The sequence below is a fragment of the Falco punctatus genome (assembly GCF_963210335.1).
Source record: "Falco punctatus genome assembly, chromosome: 6".
Classification (NCBI taxonomy): Eukaryota; Metazoa; Chordata; class Aves; order Falconiformes; family Falconidae; genus Falco; species Falco punctatus.
This window is the reverse complement of record NC_137585.1, coordinates 47,687,050-47,703,269: the sequence shown is the minus strand read 5'-3', so window position 1 is coordinate 47,703,269 and position 16,220 is coordinate 47,687,050. Positions and strand designations below refer to the sequence as shown.

The 16,220-nt window shown below is 39.4% G+C and overlaps 1 protein-coding gene across 2 annotated transcripts in view; it reads right to left on the bottom strand.

Annotated features, from left to right (window-relative positions):
- ANO4 (anoctamin 4) overlaps nt 1-16,220 on the bottom strand; it is a 227,652-nt gene that overhangs the window by 12,377 nt on the left and 199,055 nt on the right. For both annotated transcript variants that reach the window (XM_080394147.1, XM_080394148.1), the window contains exons 19-24: nt 14,833-14,869; nt 11,589-11,700; nt 10,467-10,524; nt 7,710-7,807; nt 3,251-3,393; nt 1,422-1,574 (exon numbers count right to left, since the gene is read on the bottom strand). In XM_080394147.1, the coding sequence (XP_080250273.1) occupies nt 1,422-1,574; nt 3,251-3,393; nt 7,710-7,807; nt 10,467-10,524; nt 11,589-11,700; nt 14,833-14,869 (601 nt within the window). The remainder of the gene's footprint in view (nt 1-1,421; nt 1,575-3,250; nt 3,394-7,709; nt 7,808-10,466; nt 10,525-11,588; nt 11,701-14,832; nt 14,870-16,220) is intronic.

Sequence of the window (16,220 nt, the reverse complement as noted above, 5' to 3'; positions counted from 1 at the left end):
ATGCTCATGGAGGCCTTGCCTCCACCAAGCCACATCATCACGTGAATAGTTTTAAGAAACACTGTAAGCCTCCCTCCAGCCTTTGAGGAGGGTCTGCCAGGGCAGCCATGAGTACATGCAATCCATGATCTGCCTGCCACAGCAGCCTTGTGTGCGTAACTTGTGCACAGCTGGTCAGCACGTACCTATCAGCATCAAAATCTTCCTGGCATGCTAATGCTATACAATGGCACACAGCCTCTAGGCATCACCTTGGCTTTTTGGCCCATCCTCAGCTGCCTGACAGATCTTGTGGTACAGGCACACAGCAACTCTGGTCGTGAGGACCACACCAAAGGAAGGTTAGGCATACTGGTTGATTTTAATGAGGCATCAAGCTGTCCCTGAAAACTTCGCTGAATAGGGAGCAAATGCAACCTACTTTGGGAAATCACACCTTAGCTGGCCTGAAAAAACAACATCTATTTTTCTGTGCTTTTATTATCTATGTTATGTATGGGTTTTTTCCAGGAATTATGTCTGCAGTGTATGCTGTGTACTGGCTGATGTCCAGGCTTGTACCTAAACTCATAGATCCACTCTGTTTACATAAAAAGCTTTAGGATGCAGACTTTAGGTGCATGGTAGACCATTCAGAGAGCGCAAAGGCTGGGCTTCTGCTATTTCATTGTGTGGGCTACTGGTTTTTGCAATGCAGATGGGCAGCAAGGTATCCTATTTACCCCTCCAAAGACACCAGGGTCTCAGTGTTGTGCAGATGATTTTGTTTTACAGAGTCCTTCCTAAAGATGTTCTGCTTTTTCACACTTCAAGGACATAGTCAAATCATGTTCAGAGAGCCCTTGCAGTAGTGTGTGTGGCTAGGTGACCTCAAATTTATGTGAACCCTGTATTTAGCAACGTAGGTGTGCCTCACTGAGAGCAAGTTGTCTCTAGGGATCTAGACCCACCCTGTGTGACCCACCAGGGACCTAGCGGCCATAACCTCTGAGTCACAGGGTCACTTGGTTTTGGCCAGGTAAATATAAAACACACAGGTCCCTTACAGGATAGTGGCTGCTTTAATTTGACTTTCATGTTTCAGCTGTTCTGTCTGGTTATTGAATTAAACCCAAGCAGCAGCATGTGTTCACACTGTGTCTGCCACAAGAAAAAACCTGCAGAGAACACTGATCACTTTATTAAAACATCTTGGCTGTTAAGTCCCCCAGAAAATCATTAAAATACATTTTCTAATATAGACTATTAATTGCATAAGTAGATCGGCATCAGATACTTGAAGTTTTTTGAAACAATCAAATTGTGTGTTATTAATAGGGAAGACTACTGAAAATATGTTAATCTGCTCTGACTTTAAGTGGTCAATACTTTGCCTTAAAAATAACACACACACATAACAAACACACATACAAATTGCTCACCTATATCTTTAGCTCTTGAAGCTAAAGGCCTTCTCCACTGGGTAACAAATTTGTATGCATCAAGCCGAATTTCAATAATATTGTTAAGTAAGGCCAGAAGTGGTGCCAGTGGAAAAGCTGCCACAAAAATGGTCGTGAACCCAAACTGAAGAACTAGGGAAAAAAATGAAAGATCACAGTATGACTGTTAAAATCTCACCCCAAGGTCTAAGATACCAAATCATACATGCATCCAAACATTACATATAAATATACAAACGTTGCTTATTATGTTGTACCATACAATGATCTAGTGACACTGTTACAGCAATTCCTTGCCAAAAGTTCAGAGCAAGGATGACAAGAACAAGTGCACATCTGTCCCTGCAATGGAGAGAACATCTATACTTTGTTTTGTATATTTGGAATGTGGTTTGTAGGTAGACAAACTGTGCTTTTCGAAAGGGACATTTTTAGTCCAGCATCAACTAGGATCTCTCAATAGCTGCAATGATTAGGGCTGAACACATTCCTCTTTATAGTACAGATGGGCAGCAGTTCGAAACTTTGTGTTTCTAGGGGCAGGTTTTCAGATTGTCATATTTCCCATTAATTTGAAAAGAATTGTGTGAGGGAGAAAAGAAAAAAACAAACAAAAACCTGTGATGTATGCAGTTCAGTCACACAGGGCAAATGTTCTTGTTCTTTAACATTTCTTTGAGCAGTTACCCTCTGCTCTCCTCTGGATAGAGCAATGCCTTTTGACAGCAAGCTATTTTGTAAACATGAGGTAGTAAACAATGGTGAATTTTAAACATAAACAAACATGCAGATGCAGGTCTGTACCATGCAGTTTAAAAACAAAAGCCCAAGGGAACTTCCTTTAGTAAATAACAGTAATAAAGTTATTCAGAAATGTATGCAGGTGAAGAGGTGGGCTGTGGTTTTGAAAACAACCTTCCCCACACAAAGCCAGAATAAGAAGTGTTTTGTGGATGTTTTTTGTTTATTGGATTTTAAAAATGTGGAGATAGCAAACCAGCAGCAGTGTGGTTAGCTGCATTGATTTGGTTTGGTTCTCACAAACTCACTCCCATTCCTCACCTGACCTGTGAGAATGAAAATCATTTTGCAGCCTCATTAGCTTCATACAGGAATAATTAAAAGAATACACCAGACCACATTAAAAAAACTAAAAATGCAGTAACATTAAAATCTAGTGAAAGAGAGAGAACAAAGGTCAATGCCCGACTGTCGTGGTTTAACCCCAGCTGGTCATTAAGTACCATGCAGCCACTTGCTCGCTACCCCTCACCCTGAGGGATGGGGAGGAGAGTTGGAAGGGAATGTAAAACCCAAGGAAGGGTTCAGATAAGAATAATTTAATAGTTGAAATAGAATAAAAATGAAAGAATAATAATAACAATGATGACAATAACCGTTATAATGAAAAGGGGAAGGGAAAGAATAAAATCCAAAAAATAAAAAGAAGGGAAAGGATGAAAGGAATACATGGTGCACAATACTGCTGCTTACTGCCTGCAGACCGATGCCCAGCCAGTCCCCAAGCAATGACCTGCCCACCTCAGCCAACCCCCCAGGTATATGTATATATATATATATATACATACATACACCGAGCATGTTCGTCCCATGGTACAGAATACCTATTTGGCTAGTTCCAGTCAGCTGACCTGGCTGCACCCCCTCCTAATTCCTTGTGCCCCTCCAGCCTTTTTGCTAGCAAGGCCTGAGGAACTGAAAAGTCTCACATCAAAGCCAAAACACAGCACCGTACTAGCTCCTAAGAAGATAATTAACTCCATCCCAGCTGGAAACAGGACACATACTCATTTCTAGGTATTCATCAAAGAGCCCATAAGCATTCATAGGTTGCAGATTGTAGTCCTTTTCCCACTGTGGGAAGCTTGTTTTTCTCTGTGCGCCATATTCTTGTCGTAGTTTTCTCCTGGTCCACCAGTTTTGAATTAGCCTATGTTTTCAATTAAATTAAAGAAACAAGGTAAATAATATTAGTGCCTATGTATCACAAAATTGGAAGAGGCTAAGTGTGCGCAACATACCTTGTTGCATTAATTTCCCAATGCACAGAAAAATAAAGTGTTAGTAATATATGTGGCTGATGACATGTCATAATAGGTATGAAAACAGACACAGCTGATGAGCTGTAATCCAGGCCTAGATGTTGTTAGAGGTGGAGGGATTTTGACATCTTTACATTATTTATTTACCTCTTTTCTCTCTACACAGAATGGCAAATAATGCCAGGGTCTGTTTCTACAGCAGAATGCAATGCTGTGTGGAAATAGTTGAGTTCTAATTAAGAAATCAGTACACTGAGTGGTAATGCTGCTTGATCCCTTCCTGTGTGCCAGTCAGCATCTCTACACAGCTCTACACTCTGCAAAGGAACAGTCCCCAGGCAATCCCGGAAGGGAAAAAGCAACCTTGAATGGTGTCTGCAGCCAAATATACAGAGCCACAAAAGGCAGAAATAAGGTGAGGACTACTGACAACACATGGTGGCCCGGAGGTGGATAGCTGACATGACAGCTGTCTCCACCTCGAGAAACTGGGGAGCAGTACCTTCAGGAGGAAGGTACTGTTCCTGAAGAAATGCGTATGTAAGGGCACTGTGGGAGGCACCGAACCAGAAGAGAAATGAGTCCTCACATCTGAAATAAACACTCCTGCCTCTCCAGAACAGGGAGTTGTACTGCTATGGCCAACAAAGGACACGAGTTACAATTAGTACAGAGGGAGGGAAAAGCCCCACCACAACAGATATTTTCTCCAAACTTTTGGTTGACCCCTTTGTCTCAGCAAGATAGAAGGCGATGGCTTACCCAAATAATTCAGTCCTTTCCTGGACTGTGCTTTGCTTCTTGCCTTCATAGTGGTCTGGTCTGGTCTGTGAATGGTAGGCCAATGGCCACTAGGTTTGGATAAGGGTTTGGCCCAATTGCTTGTTTTCTTAAAGCTTAAAGATTATTTTTCCATTCAGGCCATTTACCAGAGAGGTTATAGCTTTTCCTGTCTTCTCTAGAGAGGTGTAGGTGCAACTGAATGCAGGGCATTAAAATCTAGAGTTTAGAAGTGCAAGAAAAAAATTTAGAAGTACAAGCTTGGGCTCCAAGCCAAAATTTGGAAGTACAAGAAATAATTAAAATACTTGGGGTTAGTAGCTTGTGGCCAGTCACTAGGGTCGTCTCAAACGTAAATCCATTACCCAGTGTGTAAAACCAAAGAAAAAGTCTAAGAATGTAAGATATTGTTTTTAATACAAACTTCTGCAAGTTTGGGTGCTACATGAACTAGCACCCATTGGTGGCTTCCACAATCAGATTTAGACAGGATTACATGAATATTAATTTGTTAAATTCTGAACCTCTAACACTGATTGGATGGTAATCAACCTAATGCTTACACAATCTTATTGGTTCTAATGCTTACAGAATCTTATTGGTTAAGTACACATGCTCATTGAGAAAGGATATTTTTGTGGGCCGGGGTATCTGGTGTGAGGGGTGTGATTTTTAGTATTATAATGAAGGTAGTTCACTTAAGGACATATCTTTGTCTATCTGTCCAACAAGTATCAGATATATCTTGATTGCAAGAGTTTTGTGTTGCCAACTTTCCAGGATGCAATTGTTCTTCAAAGTCACCTTGTCCTAAGCAGCAGCAATTACTTCAGTTAATCATCCTTGATAGTTCTTTGCATGGGATATCCTGAGTTGAAATAATTTGCGTGTTCTGTTTCTTCAAGAATATGGGCAGATTGTTAAATAAAACCATATGTCCATATGGTATTAGTTAGTTTATACATTCTGGTTACAAAATCTGATAAAACTAATGTATAAAAAGCCTAAAAAGACCTTTCCTGTGAGTGACCATGGTTGTGACTGATGAGCTGTGGAACAGGTAAGGGCACATCTTTGCAGTTTACAGCACCCTTTGGGACTTTGCTTCTCGTGTCCTGCCCGTGAGAAAGTGAGAGGGCTGAGAACTGAATTCCTGCAAAGGCAGCCAATTGAGAGGTGAGGTGGGTGGGAGACCAATACATGGAGTCAGATCCTAGTTAGCTTCCTTCTTTGTGAGAGAAGGAAACCCATAACCAGTGTTACTAAATATCTAAGACTCCTAGTAAAATTCAAAGAAAAGTCATTTTCTGATTTATGTGTGAGTAAAATGTGAGCAATACGATGTAATGTGGTTTTAATATGGATGTACGTTGTTCTTCCAAGAAAAATATCAACTTGAAATTGGGGTTTTCCATCTCCAAATGAAGTAATAATTTATACTTTGTTTCTTAGTTATTGCACATGTATCCATGCAGGAGAGGAGAACTGGTGCACTTTCAAAGGTTTCAGGGTGGTGTTTGTATGAAGTAGAAGCACCACTCCGACATACCGGTAGCTGTATTAAAAATGTAACCATTGAACAATCGATGCTCTAGCACATATCCTGGGGTCTCTCTGATAGCTTTGACACCTGGTTTTTAACTCTCAGGCAGAAATTTCAGAAGAGAAGCCAATGCCACATGTATCAGTCAGAAATGTGTCACCAAGGAACACCCACTGGCATCTCTGACTTGCCCTGCGTGTCTCTATGGTCCCTGTGGGAGCACATACCTGCACCAGAGCTGGGCTGCCACCCTGAAATGGTGCAAAAACCCTCTCCAGAACAGGCTGCTGGTGTTCCTCTCCTGGGGCTGTCTTATGGGGAAATACTCTGCTATCGGCTTTGGCACTGCGCAGGGCTGGCTCTGCCTGGGTCTTGGCAGGTAGTAGCCAGCACACAGGTGGAAGTGCTGTGATGTTCTACTACAGACTATAGCATTGCCTCCAGATCCTCAGGCCATCCACATGGTATTGGGCTCTGATCATGCTTTTAGCAGAAATTATAATGAATTTTTTCACACAAAAAAGGAAATGCACTTGTCTGCAGAATTTCAGGGCTAGAAGGTGGATTGGAGAGCAAATACATCTCTCATCAGAATAGACTGAAGCATCTCACATTGTTGTGACTGTGTTTTGCACTGTGATTTTTGTTGTGACTCTAAAGAGACTGACTGCACCTGAAGCAGTTTATTCCTATTAAACCAATTCTTCTTAAACAATCTCCTGTCTCCTCCAGTCACTTTTAAAAATCCCCTTCAGTGTTCTTTATTAAGTTTCAAAATCCCTATTAATAGGTAGCAGAAAGTTCTAATGAAAACTACACAAAAGAGACAGGGAGCAGAAGGAGAAGGATCAACAATGGCTGCTGCTGTTCCCTCCTCCCCACCCTGGCCAATTCCTCCAGCCCTAACAGCTGCAAAATCCTGGCAAGCAGTGCTAGGCACAAACCCAGAAAGACAAAGAGATAGCAATCTTTGAGTACCTGATTGCCAATTACTCTCTGCATTTAAATCATTTACTTCATTCTCATTACAGTTCGATGTGATCAGCACTGAGGCTGCCTGAAACTGCTTCTGCAACATGTTTCTGCAGTTCAGGGACCAAATTCTGCACTAACTCTGCTGTGGATCCTGCAGTAGAGCAAATCTCTCTGAACTTTGCAAGGGCAAACTTTCTGACAACGTCAGCTATCTCTTGTATTTTCACACTTCCTAATTTCCCTTGATGACCTGCCACAATGCCTCTAGCATCAACTGTTCATATTAATCATATTAAACATGTTCATTAAATACTAATCAATAGGAAATGAACCAATAGGAAATTAATTACCATCAACCTCTTTAGCTAGGGCACAGCTCCATAATATCCTGAAGATCACCAGGGAACCTGTCTATGTACCAGTCAGTATGTTTTTCCATCTCTGAGATTTTATATGCCAGCAGTGCATTTTTCTACCTGATACCAGCCCTTTCAGGCATCTTTTATCACCCAGCAAGGAGAAATCCAATTTAGAACTTGCTGGTATAGCTAAAAACTGATACATATAACATTGTGTATTCCTGTGTAAGGTATACAATGGTCCTACAGTAATTTTAAAGGAGTTTTAAAACACTGAATTCAATGTAGTCAGATCAACTACTTCCCATATATTATTTATTTGTTAATATTTACATTACCATTTCACTTTTGCAAACTATGTCCAATGTGAAAAAAAACCAGACACCATTTATACATTTGGAAATCTGTCTTAAAAGTTCTGTATCCTAGGGAGGATTTTCTATTGTAACGGCTACTGTGTCTTGCTTTTATGTAACCAGTCATAAGGAAAGCATAAACTTAATATTCTTCTGTAACCTACAGAATCATAGGCATTGTATTCACTTACGGGTAGCCCAGTTCCATGAAATTATTCCAGGTCTGCTTTAACACCATTATAATACCCATCTGCATACAGAGATCAATAAGGCATCCGCTAGGGTGGCACTAAAGAAAAAAATAAATAAAAGTTTAAACAGAAATAATGCTGAGTTTTAAAGCACTTCTTAAAGACAAGAAATAGATAATTTATTTAAATAAAATTAAATGGCATTCTCTGTTTTTTTTTTTTTTTAAATATAAATGCATGGGAACATACGAGACTGTATCATATCATCAGCCTTTTAAGCCCAACATCTAGTTCTCTGCAGAGGTCAGAATCAGCTGAAACCAATGGAGTTTTCACATTAGTGCTTCTGATATGTTGTGCAGCTGTGGGTGGGACAAAAGTAAAGGCTACCAGGTTTCTCTAACGATCTGAATAGTTTTTGGGGAGGTTGACTGTGCATCAAGCCAAATAATGAAGAAAAAATTCCTCCTGGCTGTAAAGGCAAACAGTTTATGCCTAGAGGATATGCCTAATACTGTTTATTGAGTACTATTTAATGTCTACGACAGAGTGGACAATGCAAAGCTCTTATCTTCTTGAAGAACTAAAAAACTCTAACTATTGAACAACAGTTCTTAGTGTCTCTTTCTGAGTGACTGCTTTAGCAGTGGCTCCAGGCCTTGAAGAAGTGGTGCTGCTTTTGGGAGAGATGCTCAACTAGTACAAATTCAGGCAATTATATGCTTTTTCATCTAGTATTTGGAGAAACATCAAAGGACCAAAACCTTTCTGCCCTCAAACAGCATTTTGCACAATTGACTCTGCTGATCCAAACAATGGAGTCCAAGCTGTATTGTTAAATCTTGGGTATTATGTATATGTTGATCAGATCACTATCATAGAAGTGGAACTATTTCTCTAACTTTTAGGAAGAAAAATTAGTTAAGACCTGTAACAAAATATTATATGAATTTCTTATACATACTGCATTATATAGTGCTTAGAACCTGGATCCCTGTTGAGGTTTCTGTTGACCTCATTCAACTTCTTTTTAGATTAAGAGGGTGGCAGATAATTATTCATATAATCTTTTTAAATTAACTTTTCTGGCATTATTATTAAATCACCAACCTTGATTTTTAGGAATTATTCACATGAGCCAATATAACCTGAGAGACACAGATGCAGTACTAATAAAGCAGCAGTGATGTTACAACGATAACATCATTAATATATAAATTGTGGTCTGAATATGCCCATGGACACTGGACTATACTGTGTTATTAAATATCCTAGACTTGGCTTCATCCAACAGGTGAAGAGAGGGCTATTGGAGGGATATCTGGGCATTATATTCTAAAGTCTGTTCCTAATAAGTCCTAGCACAGATATAGTCAATAAAATCGAGACTTTTTTAGTAGATGTTTCTTTTAGTATTAGACTTTTTTTTTTTCTCTGAGAAAAGCAAAATAGCAGGGACTAATAGTAGCTTCCACTAACGACTGACCTGTAGCACCTCGCTGTTGCGTTTCCCTCCCAGACCTGGTTGTTTCTTCCTCCCATCTCTGCCTCTGCAGAGAGCTGAGGTTCTTCCCCTGTTCACTGATCCCTGAGATGATTCAGCCCAGTAGTTCGTTAGAAAACTCATTCAGCCAGAAAAAGGAAGAGTTTTCTGGGGATACAGGAACTGAATAGGCTCCTCATAGGGATGGACAAGCCAGAGCCAGTGCAGAGGAAGAGGAAGGAACAAAGTTCTGGGGGAAGGTTCAAAGGAAGAGCAAACTGTCTTCTTTTGGCAGCAGCAAGCTGCTAGGTCAGCTCAGCCCCTCTCAGACTTGGAGGGATGTTTAGTGAATTTCTGTCTGCCCATTTATCAAGTTTCCTTGAATGTACAAAATTCACTACTTCAAAATTAGGATGACTTTTTCAAATTATTCCTTTTTTTAACTAGTATTTGGATCACCTCTATTAACCAAGATATTTATATATCTGTAAGTGTTTGTAAATTCACGTTGGCAGTGTAAGACCTGCATTTTCCACTTGCCGTTTGTCATATATTTGCAAAGTCCTTTCAGTTATTCAGCTGTGAAGCAGGAAAGAAACAATGGGATATCAGTGTGCAGATAGCAGCACTGGAAACTACTTAACTGGTCCAGAAACTGCTGCTGTTCACCTCCAATAACTGTCCAATGCTTTTTGAATTCTGAATGTATTGCCAAAAAATACCAGGAGTTGTCCTTGAGTGACTTGCAAATCCAACCTCTCATTGCTCTTCAAATCCATTTGGTCTTATAGATATGAAACACTATGCCAGTAGTTCTTTTGGGAAGTTTGTTCAGATCTTTTGGTCAATTTCCAAGTACATTTTATGTGTCTGAATTTTTAAGTTATTATTTTGTTATTTTAGCTCTCTGATCAGCAAGGCTGGAAAAGCTGAGAAGAAAGGATTTTTTTAGAAGCAAAAAGTTGTCAGATTCATATCTGACTTTGATTCATTTCAAGGATGAAATATTTCCAATGTAAAAATGTGAGTGATGTTTAAACCATCTAAGTATCCAAATGTGATGCGAACACTAAAACTGCTAGCTTTGAAAAGGGCATATATATCAATATGCAGATGTTTGTAGCAGATGTTGGTGTTAGTGTGGAGCTAGACAGCAGCTGAAAACCCAATAACAGACTCAAAAATACCTAGATAGAATGAAGTGTCTGCCTCTGCTTGCATTCACCGCATCTTTGGGCAGTAGATAAATCAGTGTACAGTTAGTGAACACTCACCTCTTCCAGTCTCCACCGGTTTATCAGCCTTAAGTAGGCACCAGGGTGTCCTGTAAATCTTTAACACAGGAATATACATCAACTATGTTGTGTAAGCAGTCTGTTCACAGTAGCAGAAGAAAGCTCACACTGGTTTAATTTAATGTCATCTTAGCGTGATTGATACAACTATAAAAGATGTCATGCATCTTATATATTTTTGCATGTCTGCAAAATGTTTTTGGGGATTCCTGGAATAATTTCCATGAAGGGCTAAGTATATTTTTACTTCCAGTTTTATTTCAATACCAAATACTCTGCTGTTGGATATTCAGCATATGCAGAGAAGAGAGAAAATCTGAACAAAACTGTTCATGTCAGTTTGGAAAATGGTTTTCAACTGCCAGTCCACTTCCTTATGCTGTAACGGGGGCTGTGATATCTGCCTTTCTGTGAAATCAGTGAAAATATTAGTTTTCCTTAGGAAAACATAATTTTCTTACTATTCTCCCATGTTTTCTCCCAAAATGATGCCCACATGCAAATAATCCATACTGATGGGTTTGTCTAATTATGCTTTCTCTACTCAGAGTCTCTTCTTTTGCTTTTAGGGGACTTTCAGAAAGAGACATACATATATATGTGTATATATATAATATATAATTTCATGTTCTGTGGAAAAATCCCAACTAGCTCATAATTCACTCTTAGCATTACAAATTGTGTAACAGAAGCAGCAAAATATTCAGACAGTTGGACTAGATGATCATTGTAGGTCCCTTACAACCGAACTATTCTGTTCTATTCTGAAAGAAAAAGTTTTATTTACTTACCAGTACAAATTATACACATTAAAACAAAGTGAAGTGACTTGCATGTATAGTATTGTGGGATGCATCCGTTCAAAGTAGTGAAATTGTTAAAAGTTAGCATTAGCCAATGTGGTGTTAGGAAATGAAAACTACGATTGTTTCTGGGTTTCTGAAAGGAAAATAAAACTTCAATTTGTCCTGCTTTGATAGTATGGAATTTGCGTTTTGAGATGTGTGATAATATGTGGTCGCATTTTGTTTCATTACAGATGATTTTATTTCTTCACCCTACTTCGTTTTGCACATATGAGAGTGTGGACATCAATCCTACCTTCCAAGGAAGAATGCTATATAAAAGGTAGAGCTGTTCAAATTGACAAACTGAAAAAGAAACATTTTCAGAGTGAAGCTGTTCTCCCACTCGGACTCAGTACGAGGCTGCTCTGTGAAGAAAGAAAGCAAAGTTTCAGAGGTTTAATCAGATTAACAATTTCTATTGGCTAAAAGGCTGCACATATCTGTCAGGGCTGGCAATGTAGTTGTAAATTAGCCTGCTGATTTCAAAATATAAGCTGACAGAAGAAATTGTATCCAAAAGCAGCACACAGCAGGTGAGCTTGTAAAGACTTAGGAATCTCTTCTGATACTGGATATATATATTCCCAGAAGACTGTAAGAACGTGGTCAAGGTAATATGCGTATTAAACATCCTCCTGGATTCCTGTGTACTTTACAGGCTCAGACACTTATCTTGTTTCCTTTTCTGCAACCTACCATAATGGCATTGCCAGAATGCAGCTCACTACAAGCTATGAAAGTGCCTTTTTGTTAGAGATGTCACGATGAACTGGAGCAAATCTGCACTGTAATTTTGTTTCACAGATTTGCCCACTGTGCTGGCACCTAAGGACTCCACACAGGTACCAGTGGAGCACCACTGCATGACTCCCTTTCATGAATCTTATGAAACTCATCACAGAAGACTGAGAAAAAAATATTTTGCAATGGATGGGGTAAGGCAAATCGGAAAGAAACTTCCCTTCAGCTAGGCCCTTGATCTCCATCTAAAGAAATATCAAGACAGATATTAATAGAACAACTTCTAGGCCAACACATCAGTACCATGTCCTGGAACTACTTTCCACTTGAAAAGAGCTTGTTATTAGTCGACATTGCTGTGAACAGGAGTAATCAGAGAAGTGGAGTTACTAATGGTGATTCTGAGTATTGTAATTATAGTACTCATATACTATTTCCAAAGGAGCCCCAGTAAAGGCCTGGAAGTACAGAAAGAACAATAAACTAGATTCTCTTTAATTAGAGCTGCCTTACCCAGGAGGAAATTTCAAACAGATGCATCAACAAAACCATAAGACAAACCATAAATTAACACCTGTGTTAGTGATTTGGAAATGCCTGTCAAGAAACACAAGTTTGTGTGTATGCCAGTACATACATTTTCAGCTAAGCAGAAGGAAATAGAACATTGTGGATTTTTGATGCCAGTTGGTGGGAAGGACAAGTTTGGCTTTAACAAAGCTGCTGCAGCTGAAGCTTTGCTCATATGCCCATTAGGGACAACGGAAAAGCTTTGGAGGAACACAGACATGAGCTCAGAAAAAGGTCATGAAAAGGCTGAAGAAGGGTGTCCTGAATGTAGCTTTGCTGTCAATCCAGCTCTGAGCTTATTATGCTGATAAAGATCATTCAAATGAAATCAGCTACTCAGGCCATCCAGTCTGAAAAGGGTCAGAACAGTTTGACCCACTGAGTTTTCATACACGTTCTTTCTGCACAGGCTACAAGCAGCAGACCTACCTTCTAGACAACCTGCCAGAAAGTAATCAAACTTCAAAGTCTCTAGACCGTATCTTACTGTCCCCATGGTGTTACGGGTAGTAAAAGGGCATAGCCTGTGCAAATCACACACTTGAAAGTCATATTGCTCAGCTGTAACTAGGGGGTATCTTTTCCATGGGTACAGGATGGCAAAAATATTTTAAATCTACAGCATACAAATGAGGACTCTCAGTCTAATAAGAAACAACAGAAAAAAATGCTATCTTACACAGATGTGCTTTGAACATATCACCTATAACTTCCTAGATGTAGAAAAGCCCTGACACTAGCTAAAATCAGCTGTGTGTTTCCTCTGATCAGACACAAAAATCTGTCCATCTGGTCCAAAAATATCTTAGTGAACATCAACAATGTACAGAGATATCCAGAAGCTCAAATCAATTTCCTCAAACCACTTCTACACATGTCATAATATGGTTTGCTTAATAGGCCTTCAGAAAGAGTCTCGTTTCAGGTTTCTTGACACCAAGGAGCCCTTGCCAATTGCTGCCAACTACTGCAATCTTCCAGCATGATTAGGATCTCCAGAGACTGCATGAACCATGGATATATGAGTGATTGCTACCGCAGTGAGAGTACGTGCTGTCCTTACTCTAGCATAAAGATCACCTTTATAGGTGAGCTGAAAAGATTACTCCAACTCAGAACATCATTAGAATTTAGATGTTGGTAGAGCTGATAAATCAGTTATTTTGCCTCCAAATTACTGCCCCTTTTAAAGACGCATATTTGATAGTCAATAAGTACCTGCTTCAAGCCATGAATTTGGTTTCCAGATATGATTCCCCCATTTCCAAGTCTTCACAGAACCCAAGGGTTGTGAGTGCTTGTATTGGGTCTGGCTGAGCCCCCCAGCAGCCCTCATAGCGCTGTGCTTGTATTGGCAGCTAGAAAGGGGGTGACAGCACACCAGGGTTTTGGCTACTGCTGGGCAGCGCTCACACGGCATCAAGGCTGTTTCTCCAGCCTTCTCCCTGTCCTCACCAGCAGGCTGGGGGTGGGCAAGATCTTGTGAGACATAGCCAGGACAGCTGACCCAAACTGACCAAAGGGATGTTCTGTACCATATGATGTCTGCTCAGATGTAAAAGCTAAGAGAAAGGAGGAGGAAGGGGAGACATCATTATTTAAGATGTTTGTCTTCTGGAACAACAGCTATGTGTACTGAAGCCCTGCTTCCTGGGAAGTGGCCAAACATCACCTGCTGATTGGAAGCAGAGAATAACATCTTTTGTTTTCCTTCACTTCAGCACATGTGACTTTTTGCTATTGCTTCATTAAATTGCCTTTATCTTTACCCACATGGTTTTTTTCATCTTATTTTCTCCCACCCTTTTCTGCCGAGGAGGGACGGATAAAGCATCTTGGTGGGCACTTGACATCCAGCCAATGTCAACCCACCACAGTGTTCAGTCTCTCTGAAAACTCATGTTTTTTCTTCCAAGGTTACAATTTTATTAAGTTCTTAAAAGATAATGGTTTGGAACAAGGATCAGTCATGGTAGGTGGGCGATAGTTGTTCACCACTGATTTAATGGCACTATAGCTTAGTTTATATACTCTTTTATTATAAACTTCAGAAAAACATTATTCCTATAGATTGCAAATTAATCAGGATTTTTCATATTTATACAGACAGTATGAATGCTATCACAGTATAGGGACCAAAAAAAATCAGTACAATATCATTCAATTTTGCATTTAACGTTGCTTACCTAAATTTGTCAGGAAAAGAGCAACCTTTTCATACAGCTGTAACAGAAGAAACAGCCTCTTAGATATGTGACCAGCTCAAAAATAAAGAATTGCTTCTAGGTAGAGTAACTGCTCTCATTATATGTTAAATCTGACATCCAGATAATCTCTGTGATGTTCTGATAATGATGATAATAAAACTATATAGTAATAATACAATAATGATATAATCAAACAAGGAACAGTAATATTTTAAAAACTTATACTAAGCTTTTTTCATCCACAATTTATGGAGAAAAAATTGCTGTCACTGTTCCTATTTTACATACACAGTAAAAAAGCGTGAGAAAACTTTTCCAAAAAAACCAAAGCAGAACAATAGCACAACTGGGAGTTTTGTTTTAGCTACGTGTGGAACATTTATCTCACAAAAAAAAAAAAAAAAAATCACCCTAGTAAGAGCATGCTTTGGTATGTTGGGTATTTTGCGCTTTTTGGTTTTGTTTGGGATCTTTTTTTTATTTTGAAAGAGAAGATACTGGGGAAACAGGGTCACTTCAGAGAAAGTCTTTCGTAATCCCCATCACCAGACGCATTTCTTACTCTTAGTTAGTGGCACTGTTATAAATCTTAAGTGGTACTTTCTGTGCTTAGCAGATACCATGCTCTCAAAATCTCTGGGAGACTGCTAAGTTCATAAAGCTTACAAAAACTAACTTGGAGGGCTTTCACAATGAGTATTTGTGAAGGGGCTTTGAACCTATGAAGTACATCACTGCCACCATCAGTATTAGTGTAAATGAATGCAATGATTTCCATTTTCTTTAAATGAGTCTGGATCCTGGTCCCACAAAACGCTAGATGTCCTTAACTCACTGATGTCTACAGGGATACAAAGCTCCTCATATTTCAGGCTGAAGTACTTACTCCTAAAGTGCATATCAGCAATGTTTCTTCTCATTTTCAGTTATCCTTATAAACTCTTGCTTAAACTGAATTATGTACAATTTACAGATCAAACTGCCTGGTTAAGAACTGAAGTCATCCTGAATTATCTCATCCATGTTAACAACTACTTCTTGCTTAGAATAGCTTTTTGCTGCCTCTGGAGTAAATAGTTTTCTTTCAAGTAATGAAAAAGGTGGTTTCTTCTAGGTTCAAAAGGGTAACTGTAAAAGTGCTAAATATCTGGGTGGTTTATATCCCGATCCCAGCAGGGAGTGTACTGTTTTACAAATGTTTGTTGCTCTGCAGAAGCGGGTATCAAAGCTGTATTCTGTCACTGTTCCTCCTGGAACAGTAAAGACTGTGTTAGAGGTTCTGTTAACAATGCTTGTATCCAATTATCTGCAACTGCTGTTTATCGCTACTGGTCCCAAGGCACCATGTTTAGGATCATGTTCTGCTC